This window comes from Lactuca virosa, chromosome 7, assembly GCF_052849685.1.
Source record: "Lactuca virosa cultivar CGN04683 chromosome 7, Lactuca_virosa_CGN04683_v6, whole genome shotgun sequence".
In the NCBI taxonomy this organism is placed as follows: domain Eukaryota; kingdom Viridiplantae; phylum Streptophyta; class Magnoliopsida; order Asterales; family Asteraceae; genus Lactuca; species Lactuca virosa.
In genome coordinates, this window is record NC_136432.1 from 77,317,524 (window position 1) to 77,342,467 (window position 24,944).

Here is a 24,944-nt window from a genome sequence, read left to right on the forward strand (position 1 = left end):
TTTGCATTTAACACTACAATTTACCACTTTTATCTATTCACAAAATATTCATTGGGTTTTTTATGTGGAACTGAAATTTATATTTAAGTTGATACTGTAATGTTATATTTAAATTAACAATTTAAGTATTTGGTCCAAACTGTTCAAAAGTTATATCTTTAAACTGATAATGGTTTACATACAACAATATATTAAATATAATAAATTAAGTATAATATGGTAAAAGTTAAAGTCATAACTTTATAAGTAGAAGTAAATATATTATTTTATTATTGAAATTTAGTTTATTTATGGTTACACTTTATATTTGATATTTATTTAACCTCATTTACCAAATTATAATCAGTATTAGAAAGACACTACAATTTACCATTTTTAAATATTACAAAATATTCTTTGGGTTGTTTAAGTTAAACTAAAATTTATATTTAAGTTGATATTGTAATATTATATTATTTAAATTAATAATTTAAGTATTTTATACAAATTGTTCAAAAGTTGTAGCTTTAAAATGATAATGGTTTATATCCAACAATAAATTAAAATTATTAAGTTAAGTATAATATGTTAAAAGTTAAAAAACATAACTTTATATGTAGAAGTAAAGATATTTTTTTAATATTGAAATTTAGTTTGTATATGATTACACTTTAGGTATGATATTTATTTAACCTTATTAACCAACATATAAACATTATTTGAAAGAAATTGAAAATTCATGGGAGTTTCAAATGAATGTGGTGAAAGGAATAATGCATGGGAGTTTCAAATGAATATGGTGAAAGGAAATACCTATATAGTTGAAATCTTTACAAATATATGTTTTTTTTTAAATATAACAATAACGTTGTTGTTTAAGTTAAACTAAAATTTATATTTAAGTTGACCCTATAATGTTATATTTAAATTAATAATTTAAGTATTTTATAAAAAAATTTCAAAATTTGAAACTTTAAAATGATAATGGTTTACATCCAACCATATATTAAAACTAATATGTTAAAAGTTAAAAAAACATAACTTTATAAGTAGAAGTAAAGATATTTTTTTAATATTGAAATTTAGTTTAAATATGATTAGACTTTAGGTTTGATATTTTGTTTAACCTTATTAACCAACTTATAATCATTATTAGAAAGAAATTGAAAAGTGATGAGAGTTTCAAATGAATGTGGTGAAAGGAAAAATGCATGAGAGTTTCAAATGCATGAGGTGCTTGGAAAAATGCCTCCTTATACGCAAAATGTGGGTAAATATTTTTTGATTTACAAATATTTTATACTAATAAAGAATTCAAAATAATTATTCCGTGATAGCTTATTTTATTTCCTTATTTTTATTAGTTTATTTTAGATTTTTAGCTCTTTTTATTAGTATTGCATTGTATATTCTTTATTTTCTTTAGTATGGATCGTACCGGGGTGCTTTTTATGTTGCATGAGGAATTTTGCAGGGTTTTGGAGCTTATTGCGATTGTGGATTACAGTGAAGACGGACTTGTGGGCTCTCGAGGCGCTATTGGGCTTGGCGGATCCACCAAAGGAGATTTGGGCTTAAAAAGATAAAGGCTTGGATGAAGTGGGCTTGTGAAGATGGATCATGGATAATTAATTTTGGGTTTGGAGCATCCACATTTGAAGATAAAAGATGATTGGCTGATTTGAATTACATGGATATGGAGGGGACCAAATGAATCTTTGGTAGTGGAAGGGTGGAGTGGTGGAATGAAGGACCAATAGCATAACAGCAACATTTGTGCGGGTGGAATTTCCGTTGCGCGGGTACCCGCGCAACTGCCCAGTTTGAGCATTTTGGTCATTTGGCTTGCCATTACCTTGGGGGATCAGACCTAGCAGCCATAACTTCGATTTGACACCATTGGAGACCTGGAGGAGGCGATTTTTGAAGCTCAAGACTCATTTCTCTTCATCTTTCCAAGATTTTTGGTAGTTTCTTTATGCAATTAGACTTTTGTGATTGTTGTTCTATTGCCATGAGTGGCTAAACTCTTTATATTGGTTAACTTTGGTTAAAACCTTTGAATGTTTGTGGGTTTTTGAAGGATTCATGCTAGATTATCAATTATCTTATGTTTATGGTTCTAGATCATATTTCTTATGCTTGTTTAATGCTTTGATCATGAGCTTGGTACTTGAATGAGCTATTGTTAGTTTATTTCTTTGATTTTGCATTGAATCATTGAATTAACTTAGAACAAGGACTTTATGATGGTAAAAATCATCTCTAGTCTATGAATCATAGCTCCTTTATGGATGTGTAAGCATTGACATCCTCTAGGAATTGGAGATTCCTTCTTTCTTAAGGCTAATTAACTTATTGGGTCCAATTGCTTCAATTAAACCCTTGATCTTGATTAAGAATGTGTGTTGTGGGCTTCCCCAACCTCCATACTATCTAAGAGGAATCTTGGCATATCATGCTTCATGATTGCTATAACCAATTTGGGATGAATGATAAGCTTCATGTTGGATCCTAATGATAAGCACACAAATGTTCATTGTGTTGAATTGCCTTGGTTAACCAATTGTTCCCAACATTTGAGCATCTCACTATCTTGCTTAATTGCAAGTTTTTAGTTATTCAAGTCTTTTAGTTTTCAAGCAATCATAACACCCCCCCTTTTTTAGTTTAATTGTAGTTAATTAGTTTATTTTCACTAGTTCTATTGGATTGCATTGGTGATTGAATACAACCATTTCCCCGAGGATCGATACCCCTTTTACCATTATATTACGTTTTATTTGCAAACAAAGGGTGTAATTTGCTTGGTGGACTTGACATCCCACCATTCCGTTAATATAGATGTATGTAGTCTTATTAAAGGTAATATTTAAAATTATATTTCTAAATTAATACTCCACACTTAATTAATAATAGTATATTGTAATATAATGACACACACATTTTAATACTTGTTTAACGTAATGCAACTAATGAATATTCAAACTGTTGGATTTATCTCTCGAAAATGGAATATATTTAGTCTTTGAAATATAAGCTTCATGGAGTGGCTTAAATTTTTAATGTGATTATCATTATCTCATATGAATTATCATTGATTATGTGTGATTAATTATTTAGAAGGTGAAAAGGTGTGGGGTTTCAAATGCATGAGATGTTAGCAAATTGTTGTGGGGGTTTCAAATGCATGAGAATCAAGAGAAAATGCAAGCTTTATAAGTATAGATAGATAGAAGATAAAATCCGGTTTGTTTTATCCTATTTGGATATCAAAAAATACTAAACCAATTTAATCCGGCTCATGTAAATCTTTGGACAAGCCCAAGATGAAAGAGCATAGAATATGAAGAAAAAGAACAACACATAAGCCCAAATACCTTCCCCCAACTATATAAACATTTTCGCCCAATTTCCCTAACCCTAAATTCTACAGTCTCTCTTGATCCATTGCGTCAGTGCTAGCCGAAGCGGAGGGCAGAAGACAGCCGATCTCAACATCCGAAAATGGGTAAGCTTACTTACAAATTTCTTGATATTTAGTAAGTGTAATGTGTTTCTGATGCTTAATAACTGAAATATTATCACGAGTCGAGTAATCAACGTGTTATTTGCTTCGATTTTTGTTCACAGGAAAGGTTCACGGATCGTTGGCTCGTGCCGGAAAAGTTCGAGGCCAAACGCCGAAGGTGGCCAAGCAAGACAAGAAGAAGCAGCCCCGTGGACGTGCTCATAAGCGCATCCAATACAACCGCCGTTTTGTCACCGCCGGTAACTTTTCTTTTAACATCCTTTGAATACCATCGTCCTCAGTGTCGCAATATAGCTACTTTTTTATTGTTAATCTAAAGAAGAGTTAAGTAGAATCTGGGTTTCGAAAGTGATTAATTTTGCATAAAGTTAGAAATTTTACTCACATTCAGATAACCAAGGTGATTAATACCCTAATTCATTGCTTTTTGGGTACATAGCAACTGATTATTTGAGGATTGAAAATTGGTTTTGAAACCTAATGCTCATTTCTTGCTTTTTTTGTTTTCAAAACAAGATGATAGTTTTTGCAACTTTTAAGAACTTCTTGTAAGTTAATGATAATTCTTGTAAGCGTCCACAAAATGAAAAACTAATCTATGTTATTAAGTATGCTCGGGGATGATGGATTTTATCTTTGTCAATCCTCATTAAGTTATACAATTTTTAGTTTTTATCTTGTCAATCATTAAGCTCATTTACCAGTTTTCGTTTGTATCATTGCCAGTTCAGTAAAAATTCTACCAAATTTAGTCTTTTTTCTTACTTTGTTATGAAAATTGTGAGAAATATCATTGGGTTTTCATATGCCTAACAATTGTAATTTGTTTTTTTTTTCAGTTGTTGGTTTTGGAAAGAAGAGGGGGCCAAACTCATCAGAGAAGTAAGCGTGTTGATTAATAGCATAGTCTTGTAGCTTATTAGTTGCTTTTGTGTTGACAAAACAAGTATGATGTCATTATACTTTTGAGTTTTGAAATGTTTTTTTAAATTCAATTTAAGCACGAGTTTATGGCAATTTTATTGAAATCTACATGTTTGATGCAAGCGAAATGTTGTATTTTGCTACTTGTTGTTTGATGCTTGATTTTGCTATAGGCCATTTGGTTTTGTTGATTCCTATATTTGTATTATGCAAAAGATCAATATAAATTATTGAATTTTTTTAAGTCTTTGCCAAGTTGTCAAGAAAGAGTTGTTTTTGAGCGGTGAAGTTGGTTTTGGATTTAAATTTCTCTGGAGTGTTTTATTAAATGTTAATTGGTCTTTGAAATTTTTTTTTTGGGCTTGATTTACTCCTGAATTATTAGAAATTATTTACATTTTACCCAACTGGTCATAATGGTAACATGTGCATATTTTAAATAATTCTTGGGTAAATCAAGCATGGAAAAAAATTCAGTAATTAAATAAGAACTAGTTTGAAGGTTTGTTAGTAAGTCATTATCTATTTTTCTAATCATCATTTAGTTTATTTTGCTTATTGGTAGCAATTATTTAGATTAATAACTTTGATTTTAGTCATTATCCATGATGCACACCGTCTAGGTCGGCCTGCACGCTTCTTTATATAATATTCTCTCGTCCTCGCACGATCTACGACTCTCTCCACCATTTGGAGTGAAAACCGTTGCCTATATCATAAGTATATGTCTGAAACCACAACAATCTTTTTTCTTCAATTTCTATGTGATTAAAATCGCTTCTATTGTATTCTTAACTGTTGTTTCTATTACTTTACACAATAAAAGTATATTATACGATTACTACAACATCCTTACTTTTGTGACCTTCATATTCAGTTTGTGTCATTCTTAATAACATTTAGAACCATTTATAGGATAATGACTTGAAAGGATAACAAACTTTCAATTTTATTCACATTTAGTCATTATATTTTTTTTTGTTTGATTTACCCTTAAATTATTTTATTTTACCCTTAGGGTAAAATGTGAATAATTTCAAATAATTCAGGAGTAAATCAAACACGAAAAAAATTCAGTGATTAAATTTGAACAAAGTTGAAAGTTCGTTACCCTCTGAAATCATTATCCTTTTATTTATCTCGATTTACCTAGGGTGTGAAAGTGACATGCGTTGATATTTGGAAGATTGTAAATAAACCTCATTGGAGATATTGTAACGTGGGACAAAGAAACTAATCAATTGGATTATTGTTTTTCCGATTATAAATATTCATACAAAAACGATATTATTTGTAATAGAGAACCAAATATTGATGGTTTTAAAAATCGTCACAAGTACAAGTTACATTTTAGAATAAATCCAAAGAATTAAATGAAACTAAGAGAAGTAAAAATTTTGAATCTTTACATTACAAAGAATGAAGTTTGACTATAAAAAGTCAAAATAACCCAAGAAATTGTTGAAAATTAAAAAAATATAGAAGAGCTAATGCATGATGTAAGTCAAGGCCAAAGCAACCATCATGAGCACATAAGCCACCCCTTGATCAATTGTTGCCCCTATAACAAATACACATTAAACCATTAGTTATCCAAAATAAGTATCTAAAATTAAATTACAAAAATGCCCCCAAATGGACATTCTATTGTAGAAGTTGGGATTTTCTAAATTTTTTTCCCAAAGTATAATTTCACAAGTGCAAGAAAGAAAGACATAAAAACATACCATCACTTGAGGGAGCAGGAGCAGGAGATTGAGCATTCATAGAGGGAACAAACAAAGACAAAATCAAAGCCAAAATAACCATCAAAATATATTTTCTCACAGAATCCATTTCCAAATTAATAATTTCAGAAAAAAAAAACTGTTTTGTTTTCTAAAAAAAAAAAAAAAACTTTGTAAACAACACTCTAAATTTTATTGAAATGAATGCCTTGATTGTGTGTCTAATGTCTTATGAGGTATATATAGAGATGGAATAATGAGGAGAACAAAGATACATGATTTGATATTAAATTATAAACAATATTTGTAATTTATTTTTTGCTTCAAAGTTAACGGCCACTCTGGATTTTTGCTATAAATTATGATTAAAAAAGTTTAATAGGGCATAAATTTATGCTGGCCGTTGTTGAGTGCCACGTGTAGGGTGGAGAATGACTGCACGTCCTGGAAGCGGTCGTGTAGGTAGGATTGAGCTGTGTAAAGCACATGCATATATGATTGGTTCGCCACTTTGTCAGAATATTCTTTCATTTCTTTGTTCTCGTTTTTGTTTTCTTTATAAATGATAGTTCTAATGATTATTTGAAGTTATAGTTTAAGGTGGAGGGAAATCTTACATTTTAAAGTCAGCATAACATAATTTTTTTTTTCAATCTATCAATAAACCATGGGATAATGACTTAAAAGGGTAACATATTATTCGATTTGTACATATTTGGTCACTGCGTTTTTTTTTCGTCCACAATTACCCCTTAAACTTGTTAAACTGTACACATTCAGTCCTTGCGACCTGTTACTCCAGGTTAGCTGAGAAAAATGACTTGATAGGGTAATATATTTTTCATTTTGTACACATTTAGTCCTTAATATTTTTGTACATATTTAGTCCTTAACATTTTTTTTTGTTTCAAAATAAGTCTTTTTTTTGTACTCATTCAGTACTTATGAATGATTTCTTTAGGTTTTTTTCACGACATCTTACGTGAGACAATCACTGATGAGGTGCTTGGGGTTGTTGATGCTTATGTCCAATGCGATCTCGACTGCTTAAAGTCTTGTGGTTTGACTTATGTTTTGTATTTTGAACATCGTAACTTCTTCATACGATATCAGATTTTAAGGATCTTTATTCACGTGTTCATTTTTTGCGTCTACTACAACTTTCATTAAGATTACTCCCGTTAAAATGTAATATATTTTTACTAACGATTTTATAAAAAAAACATACATACATGCATTCATAAAAAACGTATGGACAGGAGAAGACGCAGTAATACATAGTAGGTGTTGCCGAGATGAAATAGGTGTTTCCGATACATGGAAAATAGGTATAAACGAAAAAAAAGCGAAAATTTTTCCACTGCGAACAGAAAAAACAAGTGTTGTCGGTGCAACACCGGGACCATACTAAATCCGCCACCGTGTATGGATATAAAAATCGTAAGTAAAAATATATTATTTTTTAATGGGAGTAATCTAAATGAAAATTGTAGTAGACTAAAATACGAACGCATGGATATAAAGATCGTTAAAATCTGAGATCATATGAAGAAGTTATGACGTTCAGAACATATGACCTAAGCAGCCAAGGGATATAAGTATCAAAAGCCCCATACACCTCATTAATGAATGTCCCGCGTAAGATTTCGTGAGAAAAAACTAAAAAATCATTCATAAGTACTGAATGAGTAAAAAAAAATGACTTATTTTGCAAAAAAAAGGACTAAATGTGTACAAAAATATTAAGGACTAAATGTGTACAAAGTGAGAAATATATTACCCTATTAAGTCATTTTTACCGGGTAACCTGGAGTAGCCGGTCATAAGGACTGAATGTATACAGTTTAACAAGTTGAAGGGGTAAATGTGGACGAAAAAAAAACTCAGTGACCAAATGTGTACAAATCGAAAAATATATTACCTTTTTAAGTCATTATCCCATAAACCATCCTTGAGACCCAAAGTATGAAAGTAATATATTTCTCATCCAGTCAGTACTTCTACATAGCTGGATATGGATTGATCATTGGTACATTACAAATATTATTGTCCATAGAAAGAAATAACGTTTTTCCCAAATCAAGCCATCGGTTCCTAAAGCATTCCATCCATCCTTAAAGGGTGTTCATAATAGTATGTGATATAATCAAAGGAATAGAATTTGAATTGATTGTAACAATTGATGTTTGTGTTATGCATAATTTTCTCATCTATATTTTCCCATAAAATCCATATCATTGAATACTCTCAATATATATACAAGATACATGATAAATCAGAAAAGGGCCAACACATGGGGCGGACGATGAATTATAATACAAATACACAGCACAAATAATACTCTAACAAAAATATATTCATTGTAATATGGGTTTTACGTTTTCCATTATACAACGACCAATAACGGTTCTTTGAGATCGTCAACCATAACTAGGTCAAATTTATACAGAGTAGAAGATCCACTGTTCACAACAAGGGTATGGATAGAAGATGAAAGAAAACATATTTGTGGTGTCCTTTTTGGTGGGTTTCTTCATCGTGTATGGATTAGGTCCTATCGGCCATAAGCCTACTCTAAACACATATACTATTGTAATACAATGTTGGCTTTCTTCACTTCCTTTAAGTTGGGTTATCCATTCAGGTCACCAAAATTCCTAGTCACGCATTAACAATCTCCACCTTGATTTGAATTGTATTCAACCATTAATGATTCCCAAGAGTCATCTCCTTCCTGTTAGTTTGCCCCAAAGGGACTTAACTCATGTGAACATACACTAAGTCCAAGCAATGCTTGAACTTCTCTTCCTCCATAACATCTCTGACAAAATTCAACCCTATATCAATATGCTTTTTCTTCTCATGATAAACCAGATTCTTTGTGAAACACAAAACATTCTTATTGTCACAAAAAAGATAGGCTTCTCCATATTCAACCTAAGAATCTGAACGAGATCGTGTAACCATATGGACTTATATTTCTTCATTCATTGACATGTACTCTGCTTCAATTATAGACAAGGCAATAGTAGAATGTAATGTTGACTTCCAACTTATAACATGTATGTATTACCACCATGGTCCAAGTTTGCACAACCAACCAAGACATTATTTAGTGTATTAGCACCATAAACAAGACAAATGTTAGTAGTTGAGTAGTTCCCTTCAAGTATTACATTATACTTGACTGCTTCTCCTCGGTGAGTTTTTCCTAGATCACTCAAAAACCTGCTTACCGTACTAACTGCATGATCCAATTCAGGTCTAGTACATACCATAGTATACACGAGCTCATGCACTATGGAAGTCGGCTTTAAAATGCCAATAATGTGTCCACTAATGCCTTCGACCCCAACAATAACTTATCAAAAACTGCTCAAATAAGTCAATACGTGAGAATGAATCAACTTATCAAAAACTCATTATTTATGTCAATAAATGCTTATGAAATATTCCTATCAAAACATTTAAAACTCCTTATTATCGTTGCCAAACCGCAATAAGTCAATAAACACTTCAAATAAGTAATCTCAAACACACAATTAACAACATATATAAAACTATTTTTCTTAAAACAACCACATCGTATGTACTATCAAAATTTTTCATCCCATTGAAGTTAATCTTATATGATTTGGTTAACTATAAAGATCTGAATTGTTTAATATTTTTGTTCTATCGTAAAAAGATTCCAACTATATCTACTCAAACTTTTATTCTCCATGATCAGAGACCTAAAACTCTTCCACGATACCATGAAGAAAAAGATTAATTTCGTAACTTAAATCCCTATAGAAAAAATAGTTTTTACTAAAGAAGTTCATATATAATAAATTTTTTTCTTCAAGTTACTGTTGAAGAATATATACTCACCTATATTTAAGAATACATATAACATAGTTATGATGCGAAACAATAAACAACAATTCCATTGTCGTCCAGCGGTTAGGATATGTGGCTTTCACCCAGGAGACCCGGGTTCGATTCCCGGCAATGGAACTTTTTTTTTTTTTTTTTTTTTTTTTTTTTAAATTTCCCATATTTCTAGAGATTCTCATTGGGAATCTTTACATTTCATCTATGTAAAACCGTTGATATATTCCTGTGGAATCTAATGAAATTGATGGTTCGGTTGACTTTTCTCTTATCGGATAATGATTTTACGACTTTTCCATGATTATATATTGGAAATCTCATAATATTTGGTCGGTTTCAACTTCTAGATGCATATGTTTGAATTTTCTTTTCGGAAGAACGATCTTATCAGTTGAATTTTCGTCATTTTGTTCATATACAACACACTAGATTCATATGAATGATTGGAGAAGCTGAAGTTGCTAATGGTGAATATAAAAAACACACAGAATTAATTATATGCATGATGACTGTAATTTCCATAACCCGCACTTAAAGGGTCGTGATTGCCACAATGTGTATACACGGGCTTCAATAATAAGTTAATAACACAGGCCAACTGTTTTGATGATATGCCTACTATAAAGTTCTTTGACTTCAAATCTCAAACTACTCCCACCTTGTATATGCATAAACAAAACTATATTTAACATCTTTTACATGTTTCAATTATCAGGAATTTACAAGTTCCACTTTTTGACTTCTTTCTAATTATAGAATACCCACTTTGCACGACTATTCTTGGTAAACACTAAACAGGGACCCAATACATATGTTCTTCGAGTTTCTGTAGTAAATTAGCAAACTCAGAGTCATTAATCTCTCTTACAAAAATACTAGAGGGTGGTTAGTGGTTTCTGAATTATAATGATCTTCTTTCTTCATTTCTTCATTTTCTGTATTACTGAAGGTTTTGTTCTTGTTCATGCACAGGTTCAAACAGGTTAGCCCCATGAACTTAGTTATCTTTTGTCTTTATTCTGTTATAACCTCGTATTTTATATTAAATGAGACTTAGATAACAATTCCATAGACTATATGCCAAATTGTTTAAAAGTTAAAACCAATATTTGGATTCTTGTTATATAGGTTATATAAGCATTGATTGTGGATCACCCGAAAATTTCAACTATGTGGATCTTGATACGGGTATAAGTTACACGTCAGATGGATCATTTATATCCACAGGAGTCAACAAGAACATATCTTTACAATACGCGTATCCAAACAACCCAATGCTTCCACAACCTCTTTCTGATCTTAGAACCTTTCCTCAAGGGGACAAAAACTGTTACACATTAAGACCAAATGGAGGAAAAAGGAGTTTAAATTTAATTCGTGCCACTTTCATGTATGGAAATTGGGATGGAGAAAACAAACCACCAGAATTCGATCTTTTTCTTGATGTGAATCTTTGGTTATCTGTTAAATTCAAAAACAATTCACATGTTGTCACTACAGAAATCATTAGTGTTGCTTTGGAAAACACTTTTAGTGTTTGTCTTGTGAATATAGGAAAAGGTACTCCTTTCATATCCGGATTGGAGTTGAGACCCGTTGACCGGTCAATTTACGAAATTGACCCCGGGATTTCTGGTTCTTTGGTTTTGTTTCAAAGATTGGATATTGGGTATTTAAATGGAACAGGTCGATATGTAGATGATGTATACGATCGAATTTGGTCTCCTTATGTTTCACCATTGTGGGATTCTTTGAGTACTTCTATAGAGATAGATATAAGTGGAAATTACTATCGTGCCCCTAGTGAAGTCATGCAAACGGCTGCCACACCCAAAAATGGATCCGAGTCTTTGGAGTTTAGCTGGAACGTGTCTGACACTGACACTGACATTGATAATGGAGCAAAGTTTTATGTTTATATGTACTTTGCTGATGTGGCGGGGAGGAATCAAACAAGAGAATTTAATGTTTCTTGGAATGAAATGCCACTTTTTGGAAATGTGAAGCCTCGTGCTTATTATGCTTCTACATTTTATAATTTGAAACCTTTAGTGGGAAATGAGCACAAGATTTCTATTCGAAGAAGTGTTGGGGAAAATCTTCCACCCATTCTTAATGCTATCGAGATTTTTAGGGTTCAAGAGTTTAAAGAATTGGCCACATTTAGTAAAGATGGTGTGTTTTTCCTCCTTTTATTTGATAAATAAGAAAAGGCTGTCCGTTTGTTTGTTAATTGTTACTATAACATCATATTCGATTAACTTTTTTTTTTTTTTTTTTTTTTTGATATTGTTTATATGTATAGTTAATGCAATAGAAAGTATTAAAACAACATATAAAGTGAACAAAAATTGGGTGGGAGATCCTTGTGGCCCAAAGAATTACTCTTGGGAAGGTGTTAGATGCAACTACACTAATTCAAATTCTCCTCGAATCATATCCATGTAAACCATTTTCTGTTTTTTCTTTTTCTTTTTTAAATAAAATGTTTATAGTCTTTTATTTGTTTCAACCATTTACCACTTTTTATTAAACCGACCTCAGAAATCTTTCCACAAGTGATTTAACGGGGCAAATAGCTCCTTCCATAGCGAATCTTTCATCACTTGAAACATTGTAAGTATCATAATTCATTGATTTTTTTTGTTATATTTATTATTTCCAAGTATTTCTTTTAGTGAAATTTGCATGTTGTGTTTTATCAGGGATCTATCGAATAATAGTTTGACTGGTCAAATACCCGAGTTTCTTGAAGACCTTTCATTTTTAAAGTTCATGTAAGTACATTTCCTATATAAGTAAAAAAAATAAAAATACTATGTTGCTATTTTACGCAATTTATTCAATTACAATAACTTATTGTTTCCTATTATTTTCAGGGATTTGAGGGGAAATCAATTATCTGGCTATATTCCTGAGTCTCTCTTGGAGAGATCAAGGAATGGATTACTCACATTAAGGTTCGGTCTTTTTTTGTCATTTTGCACAAAACTATCTTGTTTTAATTTTGATAAAACCAAATGATTTTTTTTAATATAGTTGATATTTTTTATATTAAAGTTGCTATGTCAAATTGTCAATTAAATAATCTTAAATTTATTGCAGTGTGGACAACCGAAACATTTGTGATTCATGCGAAAATAAGAAGAGAAATATTATAGTTCCAATAGTTGCATCAATATTATCATTTTTGGTCCTCTTACTTGCATTGATCATCGCATGGAGAATTAGAAGTAAACAAAAAACTCGTAATGTTTTCTCATCTCTCTCTCCTAATCACCCTCTATTTCATGAAAATTGCAATACTTCCTTTTGGGAAAACTGAGATAAATAGCAATTTACTTTCACTTCATTTTTAATTTGATAATTTGATTTTTAAAAAGAGTTTAGAATGTCATATCATAAAATCATAAAATGACCATCTATTTTGTGAAATTGCTTTTTCAGTGGCCCCCACATTATATGTTGCAAATTTTTATTTGTTCTCATGAAAATGCATCATATTTCACGAAAATTATTGATGCCATTTCACGTAAAAAATTAGGTCATTTTTTAAAGGAAAAAAAATTGTGAATGTAAAAAAATAAAAAAATCTAATGGAGACCACTAATAAAGCAGTTTTGTGAAATGATTTTTATAACAATTTCAAAAGTTGGATAGTTTTTATAACATTTTTTGAAAGTTGATTTTTTCCCAACGATTTCATAAGCTTGATCATTTTAGTAACAATTTTTTCGTCATGTGAAATAAGAAGTAAAGTGAAATTATGACACTAGTTATTGTAGTTTACCCTTTCTCTTGGAAAGTTTCTTAGTGGAAATTACCTTTTTGCCCATTACAACCATTACAAATGTATTGAATCTTGTGTTTGGATATAGGGAACAAAGCAAACACAAACGAAGAAGGAAGAGCTTTAGAGTCCAACAACAAGCAATTTACGTATGCTGAGGTGGCAAACATGACTAATAACTTTCAAACACCAATTGGAAAAGGCGGATTTGGAACTGTTTACCTTGGCCAATTAAAAAATGGCAACCAAGTTGCAGTGAAGTTACTCTCTGCATCATCATCTCAAGGATACAAAGAATTCCAAAACGAGGTATCCTAATTCAACAATCAGTCCGGAAAATTACCATATTGCCCCCACCCCATTTGTTGATATTCATGGCATAAAATGCAGGCTGAGCTGTTAATGAGAGTTCATCATAGGAATTTGGCATCGTTTGTGGGATATTCTCATGATGATAAGAAAATGGCGCTTGTTTATGAGTACATGGCTAATGGAAACCTCAAAAATTATATTTTAGGTATTTTATAGCACTGAATCTTGATATTTAAATATTTAATGGCGTTTTAATTTTAGAGTTAATTTCATAAAAGACCTTATATAGTGTTTTTTTTTTTTTTTTTTAGATTAAACCTAAACTTTATTTTTTTCTGAAAAAACCTAGCATTGTATTTTTTCATTTTTTCCAAAATAACCGTCAACTTTGTCTTTTTTTTTCCCTGAAAAAAAAAACCTTCAACCTTCTAACGGTTTCCGAATAAATCCTCAACTTTTTTAGTTTTTCCCGAAAAAAAAACCCTCACATTTTACAAACTTTTTCGAAAAAAAATTACTAAAAGAGCCAGATCGGAGAAAACAAAAAAATACAAGGTATTTTTCAATAAAAAAAATAAAATTGAAGTTTAATCCGGAAAAAAACACAAAATATAAGGTCTTTTATGAGATTAATCATTTCCGAAAAAACACTTGCCTTTTTATTGTTTTTCCGAAAAAACACTTACCTTTTTATTGTTTTTCCCAAAAAAACCCTCAACATTTTAGTTATTTTCAGAAAAACCCTGAACTTTTTTAATTTTTTCTTCAAAAACCCTCACATTTTACAAGTTTTACTGGTAAAATGGTCAGATTGAAAAAAATTAAAAAGAATGCAAGACCTTTTTCAGAAACATAAAATAAAATTGAGGTTTCATCGTGAAAAAAACACAGTATATAAGGTTTTTTATGAGATCAACTCTTAAATTTTATTGGATTTTATTGTAGATAGAAGTAATCATCCATTGAGTTGGGAAATGAGACTCAAAATAGCAATAGATGCAGCACAAGGTGCATATTCATTAAACTTTATTCTAAATTGTCTAAATCTTTCTTCTTTACATAATTGCAACTTGTATAAAGCATTAAAAAAATTTCTTAAATTTTTTTTAACCCATTTATAGCAGTGTAAATTGTTTTGTATTTTGGATAATACTAGGGATAAATGAAAGTAGGATGCTATAAATGAATGCAGGATTGGAATATCTACACCATGGTTGTAGGCCAGCTATAATTCATAGAGATGTGAAATCAGCCAACATTCTTCTTAGTGCAAATTTGGATGCAAAAATAGCAGATTTTGGTCTTTCATTGGGTCTTCCAAATGATCAAACTACTTTCATCTTCACAAATGTTACTGGAACAACTGGATATCTTGATCCAGAGTATGTCTTTCCATCTTCAATATTTTAATTTTACACTTACTTATTTTTTCCCTTCCCTTTCCCTAACATGACCTTAGAAATCATTTATCCAAACAACACTTAATATAGGGGGGGGGGGGGGGGAACCGATTATAAGTTTTTTAGAGTAAATTACATTTTTGGTCCTCGAGAATAGTTAATTTTTTGCAATTTTGGTCATTGTCTGAGGTTTTTAATTTGTCAACATTTTTAGTCCCTCTTCCAAAAAAAATGACTATATTTTTGTGACTAAAATTGCAAAAATTAGTTATACTCAAAAACCATAAATAGTGGTTTTATTTTGAACAGAGACTAATGACACAAAAACCTTAAATAAGGACCAAAGTTGCAACAAAAAACTATTTGGGACCCAAAATTTGTGAAAATCAACTACACGCAAGGACCAAAAATTTAATTTACTCAATTAAAATATATAAACATCTGTTTCAAAGCATTCTAAAATGATAATGGATTGATGGGTTACCATGTTGATGGGCATCCATGTTGCATTGTGTCGAAATGGATGCTATGTCATCTCCGCATCAACATGGTAACGTATCATTAAAATTTCAGTGACCTAAATAGAAAAAATAGAATATTTTGGTAGCCATTGTGTAGTTTAATCGAAGATTAATTCACATTTTTGGTTCGTGAATATTGTTATTATTTTTTTTTTCAATTTTGGTCTCAAAAAAATCCTCTTGCAATTTTGATCCTTATTTGAGATTCTTATAATGTTTTTTGTACCCATTCCTAGAAAGATGACTATCTTTGGTCCTTGAATATAATTGATTTTTTCACTTTTGGTCCAAAAAATATAGCAATTTTACTTGGAACAAGGACAAAAACGTTACAAAAACCTCATATAAGGTCCAAAAGTTTGCAAAGGGGAACTTTTTGGGAGTAAAATTGAGAAAATCAGTTGTACTTAAGGACAAAAATGTAATTTACTCTTAATTTAATTATAATGAACAAGTAATAAATTTTATATATCCATTTAGGTACAGAAAATCCCACAACTTAAACGAAAAAAGCGATGTATACAGTTTTGGAATCGTTCTATTTGAATTGATAACGGGTCGACCCGCGATCATAAAAACCATGGATCATATCCACATTTTGCAATATGTTGGCCCGTATCTTCAAAAGGGCGAGATCACAAGCATCATAGATGAACAAATGGAAGGCGACTTTAACTTCGATTCTGTGTGGAAAGCTATTGAAGTTGCAGTTGTGTGCACAAGAAATGTAAGTAGCAAGAGGGTGACTATGAGTGAGGTTTTGATTGGATTAAAAGAGTGTTTGGATATGGAGTTGACATGTGGGCCGAGAAACGGGTCAACTCGTGGGAACATGAAGATAGGTGGGTTGAGAATCGACTATTCGCCTGAGGTTTATTCAATGGATTTTGAGGTCATGACTGGACCCTCGGGGAGATAATGAAAATAGTATAAACAACTTGCAATTTGATTGTGTTTTGTGTGAATAAAGACAACATCTATCCCTTAGATCTATAGATGTAGTTTTAAAAAGAACTTATTTTTTCATACAAAAATGTTTAACGGCGTAACTTGTTGCTCATTTGTCTTCTTACTCTTTGTATTGTGATAACTAATGATCATAAATTAAAGATCTTTATGGGTTTAAAAAAATAAATAAATGAGAATGTGATTAAATTAGGTAAATTATATATAAGTGTTTTTAAAGAATATAACTGTACGCATGTTTGTAAAATTCTATGTGAAAATTAGGGGTGGCCAAATTGCAATATATGATTTATTTTTCAAAAATCTATTTAAAGATTTTTTTAATTGTGGTAGATCATAGATGCCATTCAATAAGCAATTTCATAATCGGAATAAAACCCCATCATTTTGTACAAAATTTTATTATTTTGTTAAAGGGTACCACATTTAGTGGTCATTTTTGACTTTCTTTAAAATTTGATCCGAGTCAAGAATGGTTAGAGTTGATCCCTCAATTTTCTTTGATCTATTTTCTTTAAACTTTCTATAATATGATTACAAAAGTGATATATTAAACTAATAGTATAATTTTTAGATAAAATTACACAAATGGTCTATAGCATTTACAAAAAAATACCATATCTAGTTGGTCCCTATGGGAGTATGGGAGTTTTGTGACATTGGTGATCCTACGCTTTGATGAAAACCTTACACTGCAAGGCCTTATAGTTAATTTCGTTAAAAAATGGTCACATATTTATTGCACTTAAATTTGGTTTTTTTTTTTCTTATTAAACATGTTATTGAGTTTTGCGTTTTGGTAGTCGATTCGAAGCTTTTTAGGTTAGGAACCACCTGAAACCAAAATAAGCATTATTTTTTATATTTTAGTATTTATTTTTTAAAACGACAAATATACTAAATTATTCCACCTATGTATAGTGCGAGACGTGAACCATTAAGCATTATTTTTTATATTGTAGTATTTATTTTTTGAAACGACAAATATACTAAACTGCTTCTAAATTATTCCACCTATGTATAGTATGAGAGTTGAACCATCAACCTCAAGGAGGGAGGACAACACCGGATACCGCTGGACTAGAAGCCCTTTGGTCAAAATAAGCATTATTATTCTTAAAAACATATTATAATATAATTAGATATATTAAATAACGAGCATTAAATACTTAATCTTTAATTAGTTTAATATATTTATTTAGAACAGCTATTCACACACCCATTAATTCTACTACTAAATCTACACATATCCTGTTGAATCCTCAACTATTTGCAGGAGAACAAACCCTTTGATTTATTAGTTGAATATTTAAACAGTACATTATGAATCCGTAAAATCGCATCTATATTTGGTTTGTAAACAATTTGAATAACCACCTCACACCCAAATAATCTGAACCGAGTAACCTTAGAGAGAGCAACACATGATCATGGGTTTCCATTTGAGGATCTTTGAAAATCTTTAGTAAATAGTGGACCACTTTGACTGGTCGTCTAAATGAGTAAACAAACTTTGCTCTTTAGTCATCAATCTTTGGCCCCACATGCCCACGTATTTATCTCAATATATTTTCTCCTGAGATATCTTTTTCCCTTTTAAAGGTCCTTCTAAAAGCAATGTATGAGTCGCGTCGGGTAACGAAGGTACACGATTACAAATTTACAATCATTATTTTGTTTAATGTTAATAGAAATGGATTGTGTTGAATAGATTATTTAATAATAATAAGTCTATTTATTTTTTAAGTTGATAAATAATTGGCGTAACTTATTAAAAAGACTATATTAGTTTTAATATGATAATAAATCAAATATTTTAATAAAATGATTCAGATGCTTCTAACAAACCTTTGGCTGAACAACGTATTTATATCAAAATCCGATACTCTGGTGCACCACCTACCTTTTGGTGAATAAATGCATATATATTATTTGACAGTAATTTTTTGTCATTTGTTCCATATAGTACTGTTCTTAACCGTTTTTTTTAGAAACCAACAATATACATTATACAACACAAAATACAAATATTTGCTATAAATGTGGCTTTTTTTCTTTTTGAACTCATGAATTTTATAAACTACCAAAAAGCTGAAAAAAAACAAAAATACAGAGAAAAGACTTTCAGTTGACTTCAATTTATCAATTCTTATGCACAAATCAGTTAAAAGATTACGAGTGTATAATATAAAAAATGGAGTTCTTTTGGTACTAATGAAAATTGAATATCAAAGCGTTACGATATTGGGAAATAAAATATCCCATCAACAAGTCTCTAACCGAGACCATATTGGGAAATAAAATATCCCATCAACAAGCCATCTGCATCCAAGACTCTGCAACCACCTCACACTCAAGAAACAAATGTTCTACACTCTCCAATTGGTTCCAACAAACATGGCACAAAACCGAATCAAGCTTGACACTCCTACGAACCAAGTTCAATTTGGTTAATATCTTTCAATACAATCATCCAGGGTAAAGTATTAATCGTTTGCGTGACAAATCTATTCCATCTTGTAGGATAGTTTCTAGCTTCCAAAGCCACCTCGTCTATATAAAGTCTAGTAGAACTAACATAAAATTCTTCAGAATGTTCCAAGTCCCACACCTATATTTTTGGTTGAACTGAAGGCTCCAACGACTAAAAAAATGGATTATACCCAAATATTGAGCATCTTCGGCCTCTATATATGGACTTTAATAAATAAGGCAAAGCTCAACTGTGATCATTAATGTTTTATCATTTTTGTGACAAATCTCTTATAACTCTAGCATCATAAAAGCATTACAAGGTAAAATATCCTCTTATTTTATCTTCAACTTCGAGTTTAGGTTTGTGCTTTAGGGTCAAATCCAAATATCATGACTAATAGTGCAACAATTTTTTCCTAGATCTATCTAAGTATGAGATCATGATTCTAGACCCGCCCTGGGCATCTTCATTTATATGTTTGATTTAGAAGTTATGAACATCTAAAGTTCATAAAACCAATAATTATGATTAACATTTAGAGTTTAATATATGAAACAAAAGTAACAATATAATTAGGTTATATTATAGATCTCAAATAGTTAAAAGTGAATTCATTAGATCCATAGCGATTTGGAAGTGAATTTGTGATTAAGGGCATTATAATGGCTGACCATCGAAGGACTTAATTGAGAAGTGGTCCATAACAAGGTAATTAGGGAAGACTAGTTGCTAAGGGTATGGATATGCTAGTATATGTTATGTGCTTATCTTATATGATTGTGTGGTAATGATAGCTTGGTTTATGTGTAGTCTAAGTTGGATAGCCTGAGAACTCTTGGTCTAATGCCTTATTGCGATATTCTTGTTTGATTGTTCGCTCTCGGGTGAGACATTTGTTTGACTGTTTATCTGATCCCTGACTACATATGAACTTTATGTGTTGCATGGAAGACTAGGATCTGACCCCTGCCAATCGTATGGAAGACCAGGATCTAGCCCCTGACAGTTATATGAAAGACAATGACCTAGACCCTGACATTCGCATGTAAGACCAGGATAGGGCCCTTGGCAATAGTAAGGAAATACCATGATTTGGCCCATGGAAAGATCTGACTATATGGTTATGATTTGGCCCATAAATTCACCTGGGGTTGGAGCAGACCCATTATTTCGTATATGATTGCTACGTATGTTTATGTGGATAAGAGATTTGATAGGTAGGCGTTAGAGATGAACACTTTGTACGGATGCATTGTAGATATGATGGAATATGTGGCATACTGGGGGGACTCACTAAGCTTTATGCTTACAATTGTGGATTAAACATTTTGCAGGTCGTTTGTGAGAACGGCTCGTCGGGACTGTACACACGCATCAAGTATATTCGTTTCCGTGGTTTTGTAAACTCAAATATGATATTGTATGTTTGTCAATCAATCAAATGTTATTCAATGGTTTTTGAAACAAGGGTTTTAATCGATTAACTATTTTATGAACATAAATCTCTTTGTAATTTTTGGACGTTACATTCTCATAATTGTACTTCTGCTGTTATTATGTCCTCTTTGAGTGAATTTCAAACTCAAATCCAACTCACTATTGACCAGGTCTCCAATTTATTAGGGTTATTTATTGATAGACCTAAGGTTGAAGAACATTGCAAATATGACATATATAAAGGTTTATGTTAATATATCATACATAAATCTATGTTCTTCTAGGATTCAAATAAATTGGATTGTTGATTTAGGTGCAACTCAACATATGACATGTACCAATGATTGTTTGAAAAATGTTATTGATGGTTCGAAGTTAAAACTGAACATGAACCGCCCAAATTGGAAATCTTAAACTTCGAGGGTCTATCATGCTTTTTTTTTAGAAATTCTAGTTGTGTATGAATTTAACGTTTATATACTTTATATCCACAAAATAACACATAATGTTACGGTTGCAATATATTTTGATGAGAAAATTTTTATTATCTATAGGATTTACAAGTAAAATATAGATTTTGGAGGCATGTAAAGAGTCTAGCAGATTGTGTTATTTGAAATCATTTAGAGGGCATACCTTCACATGAGAGTTCTTTTTTGATTTGAAAATGGTCTATCATCTTGATAACCATTTTTCTCTATTGTATTAGGTTATCAGGTTATCATTGTGAGAGATGTTGTATTTGTGAAATTTTCTCACTTTGGGTTTAAAGTCATTTACTAATTTGTAATTTGTTTGTTGAATATTCGTTATAAGAGTTTAAATCTTGATTTTCCTGTTACTTAATACTTACAAATGTTCTTAAAGAGTATCTGTATCTTGACAACAATTGTAAGTGTATGATCGGTAATACTATCTAACATATATTTTGTAATATAACACTAATTATTCATATATTTATAAGTTATGTTGTTGTGAAAATCTTTATTTATCAAGTTAATTACTAAAAATGCACGTTCCAAAATGGATAAGTAAACCCATCCTTTCAAATTTGAGAACCCTTCCCCTCTCTTTCTCTTTTAAATGTGGTTTATTGGTTTAATCCCAAAAAAATGTGATGGAGGACATATAAAGGACTTACTATAGTCTTCCGTTGATAATTAGGAGAACGATATACACTACAAGAATATCGACCTTTAGCGGCGACACTATTACTGGCGACATGGACTTTTAGCGGCGACAAATGCTAGAGTCGCCGCTAAAAAGTCCATGTCGCCGGTAATACTGTTGCCGCTAAAGGCTTATCACCCGAATCCGCATTTTCTCCTCTGTTAGATCTCAACCGTTCGATCAAGTATCTAATCCAACGGCTGGGGTCCCTTATCCGCACAAACCTAATACCGGCGACATTTGTGTCGCCGCTAAAAGTCTAAAAAGTCGCCACTAATAGTTACCTAAAAAATGACGCGGTACCCTTCCCTCCAGATTGTCGCCGCTATTGACTTGTGTCGTCGGTAAATCCCTAGTTGTCGCCGCTAAAGGCTCTCACAAATAAAAAAAAACGCACGCAGATTGCTCATTTCTTCCTATTTTCATTCTGTTTGCTGCTGCGCCTCTTCCAAGTTCCCCCGATTTTGTGTTCAATTAGTTGATTCCAACATATCTCCCCACATTGTGTGAGATTAGGGATCAAGGGTGGTTAGGTCTTCTTGGGACTGATTTCTAGCTCCATCTATTGAAGAAAGGTAAATTGAATTTCTTGTATCTCTTTGTATTTGTATGTTAATTTCGATTTCTAGCTGCATTTGATGATTAAATTGTAAAAAATTGTTCAATTTCAGTGTTTTTGGTGGTGTTGCCTTTGGGTTTATGGGTGAGAGTATTTTCGGGTGAAGACCAATTTTTCCGGCTACATATCCGTTGATTTCCGCCACTACAGGTTCCATTATTTCAATTTTTTGTGAATTTGGTATTTGTATGTGAAAATTATGGTAAAATTTCCATATGTGAAAATTGTGTGTATATTTGATATTTGTATGAATATATGTGAATTTGGTGTATATATATGCTAATGTATGTGTGTTTGATGTATATGTGGTATATGAGTATTTGGTAGAAGTATATATATGATGTTATTATCTATATATATGTGAAATTATATGTGTTTGTTATAAGTAGGATGTTATTGTGTGTGTATGTGAATGTATGTATGTTTGTTGTAAATGTGGTATATGAATGTGAAATTTGTGTATTTGGTATAAATAGGATGTTATTATCTATATATGTGAAATTATGTGTATTTGGTTTAAGTAGGATGTTATTTTGTGTGTATGTGAATGTATTTGTATTTGGTGTATATGTGGTATATGTATGTGAAAGTATGTGAATTTCATGCTCTTATGTATTATGTAAAAGTATGTGGTTTTGGTATAAGTAGGATGCTATAATTGAAAAAAAAAATAAAAAAATTATTGTTATAATTGGAAAAAAAACACAAAAATAATGTTATAAAATTGTTTAAAAACTTATATGCAAATACTAGAGAGTTTCTAGTTTCTTCCCAAGCTAACCCCAAATTAACCAATAAGTTCTATAGTTAACTTATAATCTTCAAATTAACTTATAATGTTATATTTCTATAGTTTCATATTTATATTTTCATGTCTTTTTTAGTTTTTAAATTTTTTATTTGCAACATATTTATACAATGTTATAAATAAAAAAAAATATATTTTTTAATTTCGACGGTAAAAAAGAACAACACAACAATATAATATAATTGTTTAAAATACAATGATATAATTGAAAAAAATGTTATAAATAAAAAAAATATAAAAAGGTACAATAGTAAGAAATGTTTTTTTTATGGATATATCAAATTATTAATTTTTATTTATTTTATATTTTATTCATTAAAAACTAATTGCTAAACATATTAAAAGAAACAAACAATTTTTTTTTTCAATAATCATGGGTATATTTGTACATCTAGTATAAATAAAACAAACATGTGGAAAAAATTTATTTGTTAGATCTTTGACCATTTTATTTAATACTTACAACTTTTGCCTATATAAATTACAAGTAATTGTAATTAAACCTTATTAAAAAACACATAAATAAAAAATTTTAATTTAATTTTTTTTATTTTTTTATTTTTTTATTTTTTTTATTCTTTTAATTGTAAAAAAAAAAATATGGATTGGAAAAAAAACAATGCTAATTATATATACTAAACTCTAAACCCAAAATTATGTTTCAGCAACATCATGTCTATTGTTAAAAACTGGACTACTAATCCATATCGAAACTATCCCGAGTTTCAAGCAGGACTCAAAGCTTTTATCGAGAAGTCCAAGTCACACCTTGATAGTAATGGTAAAATCAGATGTGCGTGTGAAAAATGTGATAATCGTTACTTCAAGTACCCGACTGTAGTTGAACGCCATATATTTATAAATGGTTTCAGTATGTCGTACAAAATTTGGATCTATCATGGTGAATCTTTTATTCCTCCAGTCGTCTTGCCAAGTAACGAAATGGATGATTTAATCCACGATGTGATGTGGGAGTCGAGAGAAAATGATACCAGCCTTGATGAAGGAACCTCGAATACAAGGGGTAGCGGTGTGGATGATGATTTTGCACAGTTGTTGGAAAAAGTGGAAACTAAATTGTATCCTGGTTGCATCTTTTCGTCCCTTGAGTTTCTAGCAAAGTTAATGCATATCAAGGTGAACAACAAATGGACTGATAGTTCATTTGATCAACTCCTTGAGTTGTTGCAATTAGCATTTCCCAAAGGCAACAAGGTTCCCCTTTCACATTATCTAGCCAAAAAGAAACTGAAGTCTATTGGTCTGGGGTATGAGTCGATACATGTGTGCAAAAACGATTGTTGTCTCTTTTGGAAAGAACACGATTCATTGCAAGTTTTCCCGTTTGTAAACAGAGCCGATGGATCGATAAAAACACCAAGGGTAAGAAAGTACCTCATAAGGTGT

The 24,944-nt window shown here is 31.0% G+C and overlaps 2 protein-coding genes and 1 non-coding gene across 4 annotated transcripts; all 3 read left to right on the forward strand.

Annotated features, from left to right (window-relative positions):
* Positions 1 to 3,375: 3,375 nt before the first annotated feature.
* On the forward strand, positions 3,376 to 4,528 carry LOC145123688 (small ribosomal subunit protein eS30z/eS30y/eS30x). Its single transcript, XM_079058888.1, has 3 exons — positions 3,376 to 3,490; positions 3,613 to 3,750; positions 4,351 to 4,528. The coding sequence occupies exons 1-3, from the start codon at positions 3,487 to 3,489 to the stop codon at positions 4,395 to 4,397; spliced, it is 189 nt and encodes a 62-aa protein (XP_078915014.1). The 5' UTR covers positions 3,376 to 3,486; the 3' UTR covers positions 4,398 to 4,528.
* A 5,561-nt stretch (positions 4,529 to 10,089) lies between these two features.
* TRNAE-UUC (transfer RNA glutamic acid (anticodon UUC)) lies at positions 10,090 to 10,161 on the forward strand. Its single transcript has one exon. It is a non-coding gene; the product is annotated as a tRNA-Glu (tRNA).
* A 514-nt stretch (positions 10,162 to 10,675) lies between these two features.
* Positions 10,676 to 17,153, forward strand: LOC145123363 (putative LRR receptor-like serine/threonine-protein kinase At4g29180). 2 transcript variants are annotated; one of them, XM_079058574.1, is made up of 12 exons: positions 10,681 to 11,020; positions 11,167 to 12,213; positions 12,344 to 12,482; positions 12,583 to 12,654; positions 12,744 to 12,815; positions 12,918 to 12,998; positions 13,144 to 13,286; positions 13,917 to 14,137; positions 14,219 to 14,345; positions 15,086 to 15,148; positions 15,333 to 15,522; positions 16,542 to 17,153. In XM_079058574.1, exons 1-12 carry the CDS (start codon positions 10,945 to 10,947, stop codon positions 16,978 to 16,980), a joined length of 2,670 nt encoding a protein of 889 aa, XP_078914700.1. In that variant the 5' UTR covers positions 10,681 to 10,944; the 3' UTR covers positions 16,981 to 17,153. The 2 variants fall into 2 exon arrangements, with proteins under 2 accessions (XP_078914701.1, XP_078914700.1); XM_079058575.1 differs by lacking the exon at positions 16,542 to 17,153 and having other exon boundaries at positions 10,676 to 11,020; positions 15,297 to 15,369.
* The last annotated feature ends 7,791 nt before the right edge of the window (positions 17,154 to 24,944 follow it).

What these genes read in the sequence shown, in the direction of transcription:
- LOC145123688 (XM_079058888.1), top strand. An exon ending in CCGCCGTTTTGTCACCGCCG is followed by an intron (nt 3,751 to 4,350) that starts GTAACTTTTCTT and finishes TTTTTTTTTCAG; the next exon opens with TTGTTGGTTTTGGAAAGAAG.
- LOC145123363 (XM_079058574.1), top strand. Translation starts at nt 10,945, where the DNA reads ATGATCTTCTTTCTTCATTTCTTCATTTTCTGTATTACTGAAGGTTTT. An exon ending in TCTCCTCGAATCATATCCAT is followed by an intron (nt 12,483 to 12,582) that starts GTAAACCATTTT and finishes AACCGACCTCAG; the next exon opens with AAATCTTTCCACAAGTGATT. An exon ending in ACTGGATATCTTGATCCAGA is followed by an intron (nt 15,523 to 16,541) that starts GTATGTCTTTCC and finishes ATATCCATTTAG; the next exon opens with GTACAGAAAATCCCACAACT.